This window comes from Panulirus ornatus, chromosome 29, assembly GCF_036320965.1.
Source record: "Panulirus ornatus isolate Po-2019 chromosome 29, ASM3632096v1, whole genome shotgun sequence".
NCBI classification, from domain to species: domain Eukaryota; kingdom Metazoa; phylum Arthropoda; class Malacostraca; order Decapoda; family Palinuridae; genus Panulirus; species Panulirus ornatus.
In genome coordinates this window covers 719545-732235 of record NC_092252.1, presented here as the reverse complement: position 1 = coordinate 732235, position 12691 = coordinate 719545, and the positions used below count along the sequence as shown (strand labels likewise).

At 44.3% G+C, this 12691-nt stretch overlaps 1 protein-coding gene across 8 annotated transcripts in view; it reads right to left on the bottom strand.

The window, feature by feature from the left end:
- LOC139757993 (armadillo repeat-containing protein 2) overlaps positions 1-12691 on the bottom strand; it is a 128211-nt gene that overhangs the window by 95793 nt on the left and 19727 nt on the right. For 5 of the 8 annotated variants that reach the window (XM_071678935.1, XM_071678937.1, XM_071678940.1 and 2 more), the window contains exons 3-6: positions 8487-8946; positions 7130-7247; positions 902-977; positions 218-321 (exon numbers count right to left, since the gene is read on the bottom strand). In XM_071678935.1, the coding sequence (XP_071535036.1) occupies positions 218-321; positions 902-977; positions 7130-7247; positions 8487-8773 (585 nt within the window). In that variant the 5' untranslated portion in view covers positions 8774-8946. The remainder of the gene's footprint in view (positions 1-217; positions 322-901; positions 978-7129; positions 7248-8486; positions 8947-12691) is intronic. The other 3 variants (XM_071678939.1, XM_071678943.1, XM_071678942.1) reach the window with 2 other exon arrangements.

Below are 12691 nucleotides of genomic sequence, written 5' to 3'. Positions count from 1 at the left end.
GAGAGAGAGAGAGAGAGAGAGAGAGAGAGAGAGAGAGAGAGAGAGAGAGAGAGAGAGAGAGAGAGAGAGAGAGAGAGAGAGAGAGAGAGAGAGAGAGAGAGAGAGAGAGAGAGAGAGAGAGAGAGAGAGAGAGAGAGAGAGAGAGAGAGAGAGAGAGAGAGAGAGAGAGAGAGAGAGAGAGAGAGAGAGAGAGAGAGAGAGAGAGAGAGAGACTTACAGACAAACTATGCAGTGTTGTCACGGTGGAACTCCTGGGAGGTGGACCCAGACCCTTCCTGGGGGTACGACTACCATCTTCGCCCTCCTCCGTCTCTTCAGGTACTGTGAGAGGCGTGATAGATCAGTGTCACACTAGTGACGTAAACTTACTTATACAACCTATACACGGAATTGTAATATTCAGTCGGGAAACTTAAAGGTAAAATCTCTATTTCTAAAATCTCTAAAAAAGAATAATTCCTCCATCTTATCAGTCGTGAGCATAAAGCTCCCGGGGATGATGTCTATCGTTAAAGAACTGCCACAAAACTTTCTCTGTAACCCTACCTGTCCAGGACCCTGATGAGGTTACTCGCAAAACCCTCAGAGAAATCGGAATTCACCATGAGAACCTTTGAGAACTGTTTAGCTAAAGATCCCTCTATAACCTGTTTACAGTCCTCTTCTTTGCTTAAAGGGCCCTACAATAACAATCTCTCTACAAAATACTTTTAAAATGTCTGCCTCTACCTAAAGAACGAGAGAAAATTTCTTTTTGAAGAACACAGAAAAAAGAAAAAAAAAATCAGCCCACTACGGCCTTAGAAAAAACCATCCCTGATTACAGGAGTCTTAGAGACCCCCAGCTTCCGCCTACAGACCATTCGCCTGGACTTACAGGACCTGTGAAGGCGGTACTTACGGTCACAGAGGGAAAGGGCGCGGAACTGGTGCCTCTGGACCCGTCTGGACGACACCAGGGCGGGAAGCTTGTTCTGCTGAGACACCAAGGTTGAGAGTGAGTTGGAGAGACAGAGGGAGCAGGCAATAGAGAGGGAGGGATCACGAGGGAGAAAGGAAAGAAAGGGCTAGGAAGGGAAGGAGCGGGAAAGGGAGAGGAGATAGGGAATTATATTGAAAGATGCGAGGAAATTCACGACATTACGTATAAGCTTTCATAAAACATACAAAAATGCACATTTAATTTTCAGGCACAAAATTTACATACACAATTTGCTACTGAACTGCAAGTCATCAAGGCTCACCCATGCTGTCCTGTGTCCTTCACCTTGCAACTTTAAAGAAAAAAAAAAAAAAAAAGACGTGTAGGATAAATCAGCACAAAGTTTGGAAATTATTACATCAGATATTAGACCACAATAATGATGTACCTACTACCATATGATATGACCCAAGCACGTCCTACTCTCAATGTACATACAGCATGATTGGCTCATACCGTTATGTATATACTGAAGGACTGGTGCAGTTGTCTGTGTTAAATATTTTACTGCCTGCTCCCTGCTCTAGTGCCTGTTCCCTGCTATAGTGCCTGCTCCCTGTTGTAGTGCCTGCTCCCTGCTGTAGTGCATGTTCCCTGCTATAGTGCCTGCTCCCTGTTGTAGTGCCTGCTCCCTGCTGTAGTGCCTGTTCCCTGCTATAGTGCCTGCTCCCTGTTGTAGTGCCTGCTCCCTGCTGTAGTGTCTGCTCCCTGCTGTAGTGTCTGCTCCCTGTTGTAGTGCCTGCTCCCTGCAGTAGTGCCTGTTCCCTGCTATAGTGCCTGCTCCCTGTTGTAGTGCCTGCTCCCTGCTGTAGTGTCTGCTCCCTGTTATAGTGCCTGCTCCCTGCTGTAGTGCCTGTTCCCTGTTGTAGTGTCTGCTCCCTGTTGTAGTGCCTGCTCCCTGTTGTAGTGTCTGCTCCCTGCTGTAGTGCCTGCTCCCTGTTGTAGTGCCTGCTCCCTGCTGTAGTGCCTGCTCCCTGCTGTAGTGTCTGCTCCCTGTTGTAGTGCCTGCTCCCTGCTGTAGTGTCTGATCCCTGCTGTAGTGCCTGCTGCCTGCTGTAGTGTCTGCTCCCTGCTGTAGTGCATGTTCCCTGCTATAGTGCCTGCTCCCTGTTGTAGTGCCTGCTCCCTGTTGTAGAGTCTGCTCCCTGCTGTAGTGTCTGCTCCCTGTTGTAGTGCCTGCTCCCTGCTGTAGTGTCTGATCCCTGTTGTAGTGCCTGCTCCCTGCTGTAGTGTCTGCTCCCTGCTGTAGTGCCTGCTCCCTGTTGTAGTGCCTGCTCCCTGCTGTAGTGTCTGATCCCTGTTGTAGTGCCTGCTGCCTGCTGTAGTGTCTGCTCCCTGCTGTAGTGTCTGCTCCCTGTTGTAGTGCCTGCTCCCTGCTGTAGTGTCTGATCCCTGTTGTAGTGCCTGCTCCCTGTTGTAGTGCCTGCTCCCTGCTGTAGTGTCTGCTCCCTGCTGTAGTGTCTGCTCCCTGTTGTAGTGCCTGCTCCCTGCAGTAGTGCCTGTTCCCTGCTATAGTGCCTGCTCCCTGTTGTAGTGCCTGCTCCCTGCTGTAGTGCCTGTTCCCTGCTATAGTGCCTGCTCCCTGTTGTAGTGCCTGCTCCCTGCTGTAGTGTCTGATCCCTGTTGTAGTGCCTGCTCCCTGTTGTAGTGCCTGCTCCCTGTTGTAGTGTCTGCTGCCTGCTGTAGTGCCTGTTCCCTGCTATAGTGCCTGCTCCCTGTTGTAGTGCCTGCTCCCTGCTGTAGTGTCTGATCCCTGTTGTAGTGTCTGCTCCTTGTTGTAGTGCCTGCTCCCTGTTGTAGTGCCTGCTCCCTGTTGTAGTGCCTGCTCCCTGTTGTAGTGCCTGCTGCCTGCTGTAGTGTCTGATCCCTGTTGTAGTGCCTGCTCCCTGCTGTAGTGTCTGCTTCCTGATGTAGTGCCTGCTCCCTGTTGTAGTGTCTGCTCCCTGATGTAGTGCCTGCTCCCTGTTGTAGTGCCTGCTCCCTGCTGTAGTGTCTGATCCCTGTTGTAGTGCCTGCTCCTTGTTGTAGTGCCTGCTCCCTGCTGTAGTGTCTGCTCCCTGCTGTAGTGTCTGATCCCTGATGTAGTGCCTGCTCCCTGCTGTAGTGTCTGCTCCCTGCTGTAGTGTCTGATCCCTGTTGTAGTGCCTGCTCCTTGTTGCAGTGCCTGCTCCCTGCTGTAGTGTCTGCTCCCTGCTGTAGTCCCTGCTCCTTGCAGTAGTGTCTGCTCCCTGATGTAGTGCCTGCTCCCTGTTGTAGTGTCTGCTCCCTGCTGTAGTGTCTGATCCCTGATGTAGTGCCTGCTCCCTGTTGTAGTGCCTGCTCCCTGCTGTAGTGCCTGCTCCCTGTTGTAGTGCCTGCTCCCTGCTGTAGTGTCTGCTCCCTGATGTAGTGCCTGCTCCCTGTTGTAGTGCCTGCTCCCTGCTGTAGCGTCTGCTCCCTGCTGTAATACCTGCTCCCTGTTGCAGTACTTGCTCCCTGCTCTAGTGCCTGCTCTCAACCTATCTTTCACTGGTTACCGTACAACAGGAATTAATGAAGGATTTTTGGCTCTTCCAAACTTATACAGTAATTTTCCTATGGAACATAGTCAGTTCAGAATCTTACTTATTCAAAAAATCTGTGTCGTCATCTCGGTTTAAAAATCAATAGGTGAATTGCTCAGTTATGGTGATCAATACTACTGTTTCTGATGAGTTAAGCTGAACTTGGATAGAGCTGAATAACACGTGATGATTGCGAATCAAGGTAAGAGAAATATTACAACACCTATATGGTAAGAGACTTGGCTCACACTGACATGGGCTGATCATATCTGAATGAGTCAAAAGAAATATCAAAAACCTAACCTTGACTAACACAGATGTTGCTGTCACTACGTAAAACCAATGTAAGATGTTCCATTAACTCAGTATTTGAACATATTACTGTCATACAATTATCAGCCAAAAGTATAAGGAATATAAGATATTAAATCAACAGTTTTAATCATCTTGAGACGCATAAGAGACACATTTTGTAAAATGAATTATAAAAAGCTAATTATTTGAAATCCTTACACAGGACAAGACAGAAGCACACTGTCAGACCAACAGAGAATCTAATGGGAAAAATGGGGGAAAAATGTGAATTTCTGCATACTAAGACTAGTAAAACGATCTAACTTCCTCACAACTGCACATTAAGACAAGTTACACAGATCTAACTTCCCCACAACTGCACAAGTTACACAGATCTAGTTTCCCCACAACTTCAATCAACAATGAAAGTTTAAAAGATCAATCTCTTAATGTTGACCTTTTTTCCTGCCTTTTCTGAGCTTTATCATGCATGTAAATTTGTTTTGGAAAATATATCCGTTGATTGTAGTTTGTTTACAAGATGCATAAAGGTAGAAAAGTTGAGGAATGAGAGTGTGAAACTTGATCCTTCAGAAGTTGAATTGAAAGATGTGGAGGACCCCGGACAGTGCATGGTGAGGATAAGGTGGCCGCTTTACCGGAGACTGCCAAAGTGTGTGGCACACTGCACAGGTTGTAGGAACACAAGTACAACATAGTGTATGAAGGCTGGAAAATAAGGATGAACAGAGAGTTATAGATCGTCGAGTATAGTCTTGAACATGACAACTAAAATACTGGTATATACATACTGCAATGTACTGTTACCTACACACCTTCCTCCCTACATACTGGTATATACATACTGCAATGTACTGTTACCTACACACCTTCCTCCCTACATACTGGTATATACATACTGCAATATACTGTTACCTACACACTTTCCTCCCTACATACTGGTATAAACATACTGCAATGTACTGTTACCTACACACCTTCCTCCCTACATACTGGTATATACATACTGCAATATACAGTTACCTACACACTTTCCTCCCTACATACTGGTATATACATACTGCAATGTACTGTTACATACACACCTTCCTCCCTACATACTGGTATATACATACCGCAATATACTGTTACCTACACACTTTCCTCCCTACATACTGGTATATACATACTGCAATGTACTGTTACATACACACCTTCCTCCCTACATACTGGTATATACATACAGCAATGTACTGTTACCTACACACCTTCCTCCGTACATAAGTGTCTGTAGATACAAAATACGCAACGTTGACAGTCATAGAGAAGTATGCAATAACATACTATATAAAGTAATGTATGGGTCAATCATGTATTGTTAATGATAATGAAATATATGTAGAAGGATATTATATTATAGTGTCACTCATCTACACAATTTCAGTAAAAGATAATCTAATTTACCTGAAAATGCCGTACTTTTTACACAATAAAAGTAATGTTTATGGGGAGGAGTTAGTGCATTTCGCGAGTGATGAAGAATGTATTGTATGAATACTGTGATAACAAATGAGGGTCTTGGCGAAAATTTTCTAATTTGAAACATAATAAACTATCCTAGAAGGACATAACTAGAAGTAGAGGGGAGTTATGTGTAAAGAGCGAGAGAGTAGGAGGCAAGGCTGAGAGAAAGCAAATGATAAAAAGAGGGATAAAGGATGAAATTTATCAGAGATGGAGAAAAAATCTGAAGAAATGATTGGAAATGATGGTGAGAGAGATGTACCTATCGCTACAGTAGGATTAGAAGTATGAAAACAGAAGTTTAGATGTATGGAAGCGAAAGATAATTAAAGGAGGATATAAACTCATGTAATTGCTTAAAGAACGGAAGGGCTAGATGCAAAGATGGAGTGGTGAGCGTAAAGGTGGAGAGTGGAGACGAAACTGCTGTAGAATGGATCCGTAGTGTTATCCTAGCATATGATGATATGGATCCTAATGACAGGTAGAGGGAGGTCAGTATTCTACTGCTTACAAGTACGAGAGTTATCGTGGCTGTAAGACTTACAGAAGGATAAAATTCCTAAGCACAGTACATTTGGTATGCTATATGGTAGGACGGTGACTGATCGTGTTGAAAGGTTAAGAACAATATGGGTTTAGGAAGGGAAGAGTGTGTAGACATCAGATATTTACACTTACACAAGTAACGGAGAAAAAAAGTTGAATGCAACATTTATGGATTCAGAAACGGTATATGATAATGAACACGGAAGTACTCTAGGGAAATTCTGATTTTTGTGGTGAACGTTGAAGTACGGCATGTGCGAGAGTACGTGGTGGTATGAATGTGTGATACGATCCATATATGGAATTGTGTCAGTGTGATGCACCATGGTTATCAAATATCTTTATGTATGGGGCATTATGGGAACCAGGTCGGGTGAGTGAGTGACAGGAAACACGAAAGTTGCCGCAGTTACTGTATGTACATGACGCTGTGTCGTTAGTTAAGTCATAAGATGAGCTGGTAGTAAATTTTGTAATGAAAGTAGTGAAATGGTTGAAGCTGAAAGTATAGTTATGCAAGGGAGAAAAAGAGGTTGAACTAAGAGCTCTGGGGGATGTATGTTTTAGCAGATGGTGTCAGGTGGTAGTGGCGTAGGCCTCGTTAGACCGATCAACTTGTAGTGTAAAGTGGAAAAGTATGAATCACTTGCATAGTGAGGAAGCCTATGCTTCACTTTATCAGTTTCATTACTATTTGTGAATACTATTTGCGTTTTACGAGAAGAGTTTTACGCTTGTGATGCCTCTTCTCTTGACCTTGTGTGTGTGTGTGTGTGTATATATATATATATATATATATATATATATATATATATATATATATATATATATATATATATATATATATATATATATATATACAATGTCTCTCCTATGCACACACACACACACACACACACACACACACACACATCCTAGCCTATACCAGGTACCCATTCTATCGACCAGCCCCTAGGAGAGGATGAACAGCTGGGTGGACGGGACCGCCTGCCGCGACCAGAATTCGAACTTATGTGGGTTTGATTCCAAAAGGCCCGTGCATGCGTGACGGTCAGTTACCTTACCAATACACCAGGTATTCTTATGTGGTAGGTAGGAAAGTGTACTTACATGATACATGGAAGGTGCACACACGTGGTAGCAAGATGGTATAATTATATGGTTGGTAGGACAGTGTACTTACACGATACATAGGAAGATCTACTTGCAATTTACGTAGTTAGGATGGTATACTCACGTGGTCGGGGTCCTCTGAGACGAGGGTGGCCGTGGCCAGCGGCTGAAGCCTTGCACTGGATGGCGAGGCCGAGCTCCTTCCGCCAGTCTCGTTACTGTCGAAGTGTAGTGGCGAGAGTCTGTGGGAGAGACCACACGGCTCATGTTTATGGAGCAAACCTGCCGATATCTTGTGGTGGGAAGTGTAACCTGAACACCATGAGACGTGCGCAGGTTTCGCTTTAGCTTAATTCCGACAGCAGCTGACCACCAGCTCTGGAACTGAGTAAGCCCGACTTTGATGACCTTGACCTTGACCCGAGCTATCAGCTCAGCCTGACCATTTAGGTCAACCTACAATCTTCATACCGAACTACTTTTCTCGGTCCTCCAGCGGACAGTGTCTCTTGTGGCTGTCTCGTGGCGGTAAATACTGATACAGCAGCAACACCTGCCTCTCATCAGGTCAACAGCATAGGCCTTCGGGGTTTTTTTACCGTCCCTTCCTTCTTCCTTCTCTTCGTGCGTGATCTTTCTCCAAACTTGACCCATAGCTACGTTAACGCCCAAGATTCACACTTCACCTCACCCTTCATTTTGATGCTCGATTTCCCCCCTGCCTCTGAACGAGTATCTTCTCTTAATACTGACCTAAATCTCTTTCTGAATCTCACAAGGATAATTCCACTCACTTTCCAAAAAATTTCACTTCATCTCTGAATCAGCGTGAACGTGTTGGGCATGACCGCATCTACTCTGGTTTAGAAACCCTACATACTGACCACAATATACACTGTTTACCAAAAGCTTGATATGTATGATAGGTTACACAATCATCTTTGCAAACAGCTGTTCCACGTACAGGGGCCACATCAACCCCAGTGCTGAGTACTGCTTGCATATCTTGGGTGGGCCTTCGTCCACCTTTGGCCTCGTCAACTCCCCTGCCATCAGCTCTCTTTAAGCATCCCTATTAGGTGTAGTACTTATCTCCTCTCTCTCTTATGCAAATATTCTATAGGCAACTGCGCTCGTAAGCTGTGTGGGTATCCTAGCACCTATGACCTGAACCTGCTACACGAATCCGGCTGGTTTCCTATAGTTTCTATAATGAAACCACATATACGATGACTGACCATTGTGACACTTTCCTCGTAGAACGAGTCTGGAATTCTCTTCCGAGTTTCTAACCCTTAAGCGTCAGGTGAGTAACACCTAAGAAACTCAAAATCATCCTTACTTTATACTCTCTTATCACCCAAAATAGCTCTCTCTCTCTCTCTCTCTCTCTCTCTCTCTCTCTCTCTCTCTCTCTCTCTCTCTCTCTCTCTCTCTCTCTCTCTCTCTCTCTCTCTCTCAGGTGCTCTGACTGTACTCACGTGAAGGAGCTGGGAGGCCGCTCTCCCCGGCCGCCGCTGCTGCTGCCACCACTGCTGAAGAGTGTCCGTTCGCGCTCCCTGGGTGTGAAGGGCCGCTTCGTATGCACGGTACGCACACCTGCTCGCTGCACGCTCGCGCCACCTAGGAGGCCCGCGCCCAGGGAGGCGCGAGCCTCGCGGATGATTTGGGCCGAGGTCTTTCGAGGTGGCGGTGCGTAGAACGGGGCCAACACCTCCCCGCCTGTCGTGGCCGCAGCCGCACGCCGTTCCACCGCCTGCCTACTCATCCCTGCCGTCTTCACCCCTCACTAGCACAAGGACCGCCCGCTCTCAGGCTGGTTTACTGCATTGTTTATCGCTGAAAGGCCGGCTTACCAGTGCGAGGTGAATGTAGGGGTGAGGCTGGGTTAATGGTGAGTCCGTTTAGGGATGTGGCTGGTTCACGATGTGAGTGGTGGTGCTGCAGGAAATACGGACGGCGGAACAATTATTGTTTATGGGTATGATGGGCGCTGCTCAGGATATAAAGGGCGTTGTTTAGGACTGAAGGGCACTGTTTCAGGTAACGAACGTGTGCCAGGTTTTCAGGAGAGTGGCCTTAAGATAAGGGCAAGGATTAAGAATAAGGCTTTTCCTAAAAGTATATAGCGTGAATGGAGGGTTAAGGGCGTAGATTGAGGGTTAGGGGAGTAGTTTGAGGGTTGGGGGCGTAGAATGAGGGTTTGGGGCGTAGAGTGAAGGTAAGGGATGTGGATCGAGGGTAAAGGTATGGATCAGGGGCAAGGGTCGTTGAGCGAAAGTATCTGATATGGGTTAGGAGTAAGGGTTGTATACAGAGCTCAGGCAAGGATTAACAGTGCAGGTGTGTCTTCAGCAAAAAAAGAAATGTTAAGATATGATGAAATGTAGCTGATAGGATTAGGTTTAAGGACGCAGGGTGTTGTTGTAAAAGAAAGAGGATGTTGCTCAGGGTGACGTTAACAGCTCAGAGTAGAGGGGCAGACCTTTATGTAGAAAATATGAATTACTTGATACTGTATGTATATGTGTGTGTGTGTGTGTGTGTGTGTGTGTGTGTGTGTGTGTGTGTGTGTGTGTGTGTGTGTGTCCTATTTCAACTTGCTTTAAATGATTTCTTTTTTTCGTTACTTTTGTTAGTCAATATCACTTAGTATCCTGTGATTGTGTATCATGTACTTAACATACCCCAAACTTGCCTTCCTCTTTGACAGGAATATGTCCTGCTGGATCCCTGGGCCCACTTACCATGTTAATATACTGCACCAGCTGCACATGCTATACTTGCCTTCACCTACCCTAGCCATGTCCCCATTCATCCATACTATCACAGACATGCTTGCTCTCGGCAGATCTAGACAATTCAAGATTTTAAAACTAAAAGAAAAAATAACATATAACCTTCAGTCTAGAGCATATAACCTCAAGTACTGAGCACATAACCTTCAGTCTAGAGCATATAACCTCAAGTACTGAGCACATAACCTTCAGTCTTGAGCATATAAACTCAAGTATTGAGCACATAACCTTAAGTCTTGAGCATATAACCTCAAGTATTGAGCACATAACCTTCAGTCTAGAGCATATAACCTCAAGTACTGAGCACATAACCTTCAGTCTAGAGCATATAACCTCAAGTACTGAGCACATAACTTTCAGTCTTGAGCATATAAACTCAAGTATTGAGCACATAACCTTAAGTCTTGAGCATATAACCTCAAGTATTCAGCACATAACCTTCAGTATTCAGCACATAACCTTCAGTCTTGAGCATATAACCTCAAGTACTGAGCACATAACCTTCAGTCTTGAGCATATAACCTCAAGTACTGAGCACATAACCTTCAGTCTTGAGCATATAACCTCAAGTATTGAGCACATAACCTTCAGTCTTGAGCATATAACCTCAAGTATTGAGAACATAACCTTCAGTCTTGAGCACATAACCTTCAGTCTTGAGCATATAACCTCAAGTACTGAGCACATAACCTTCTGTCTTGAGCATATAACCTCAAGTACTGAGCACATAACTTTCAGTCTTGAGCATATAAACTCAAGTATTGAGCACATAACCTTAAGTCTTGAGCATATAACCTCAAGTATTCAGCACATAACCTTCAGTATTCAGCACATAACCTTCAGTCTTGAGCATATAACCTCAAGTACTGAGCACATAACCTTCAGTCTTGAGCATATAACCTCAAGTACTGAGCACATAACCTTCAGTCTTGAGCATATAACCTCAAGTATTGAGCACATAACCTTCAGTCTTGAGCATATAACCTCAAGTATTGAGAACATAACCTTCAGTCTTGAGCACATAACCTTCAGTCTTGAGCATATAACCTCAAGTACTGAGCACATAACCTTCTGTCTTGAGCATATAACCTCAAGTACTGAGCACATAACCTTCAGTCTTGGGCATATAACATCCAGTATTGAGCATATAACCTCAAGTATTGAGCACATAACCTTCAGTCTTGAGCATATAACCTAAAGTATTGAGCACATAACCTTCAGTCTTGAGCACATAACCTTCAGTCTTGAGCATATAACCTCAAGTATTGAGCACATAACCTTCAGTCTTGAGCATATAACCTCAAGTATTGAGCACATAACCTTCAGTCTTGAGCATATAACCTCAAGTATTGAGCACATAACCTTCAGTCTTCAGCATGTAACCTCAAGTATTGAGAACATAACCTTCAGTCTTGAGCACATAACCTTCAGTCTTGAGCATATAACCTCAAGTACTGAGCACATAACCTTCTGTCTTGAGCATATAACCTCAGGTACTGAGCACATAACCTTCAGTCTTGAGCATATAACATCCAGTATTGAGCATATAACCTCAAGTATTGAGCACATAACCTTCAGTCTTGAGCATATAACCTAAAGTATTGAGCACATAACCTTCAGTCTTGAGCATATAACCTCAAGTATTGAGCACATAACCTTCAGTCTTGAGCATATAACCTCAAGTATTGAGCACATAACCTTCAGTCTTGAGCACATAACCTTCAGTCTTGAGCATATAACCTCAAATATTGAGCACATAACCTTCAGTCTTGAGCATATAACCTCAGGTACTGAGCACATAACCTTCAGTCTTGAGCATATAACATCCAGTTTTGAGCACATAACCTTCAGTCTTGAGCATATAACCTCAAGTATTAAGCACATAACCTTCAGTCTTGAGCATATAACCTCAAGTCTTGAGCACATAACCTTCAGTCTTGAGCATATAACCTTCAGTATTGAGCACATAACCTTCAGTCTTGAGCATATAACCTCAAGTATTAAGCACATAACATTTAGTCTCGAGCACATAACCTTAAGTATTGAGCATATAACATCCAGTCTTGAGCACATAACCTTCAGTCTTGAGCATATAACCTCAAGTATTAAGCACATAACCCTTAGTCTTGAGCACATAACCTTCAGTACTGAGCATATAACATCCAGTCTTGAGCACATAACCTTCAGTACTGAGCACATAACCTTCAGTCTTGAGCATATAACCTCAAGTATTAAGCACATAACCTTTAGTCTTGAGCACATAACCTTCAGTACTGAGCATATAACATTTAGTATTGAGCACATAACCTTCAGTCTTGAGCATATAACCTCAAGTATTAAGCACATAACCTTTAGTCTTGAGCACATAACCTTCAGTACTGAGCATATAACATCCAGTATTGAGCACATAACCTTCAGTCTTGAGCATATAACCTCCAGTGTTGAGGACATAGTCTTCAGTCTTGAGCAACAACCTTCAGACGTTTCTGAATATCAGTTGTTTACACTCAAACAAAAGGCCGTGAATACATGACATGTCAGGTTTGTCAAGGCATAGTATCACGTGAGTCAGCGGCAAAATGTCGGATGTGTCAGGGGCACAGTGTCAGGTGTGTCGGGGGACAATGTCAGGTGTGTCATGGGCATAGTGTCAGGTGTGTTTGTGGCAGTGTCAAGTGTGTCATTGGCATAGTGTCAGGTATGTTAGGGGCACAGTGTCAGGTGTGTCAGGGGCATAGTGTCAGGTGTATTAGGGGCATAGTGTCTGGTGCACAGTGTCAGGGGTGTGTCAGCCAGTAGTTTTTTTTATGTTAGCTAAGGCGGCACTGGCAACTGGAGCCCTAATCAATGCCATCTCATTATTTTTCTTTCGTACTATTCGCCATTTC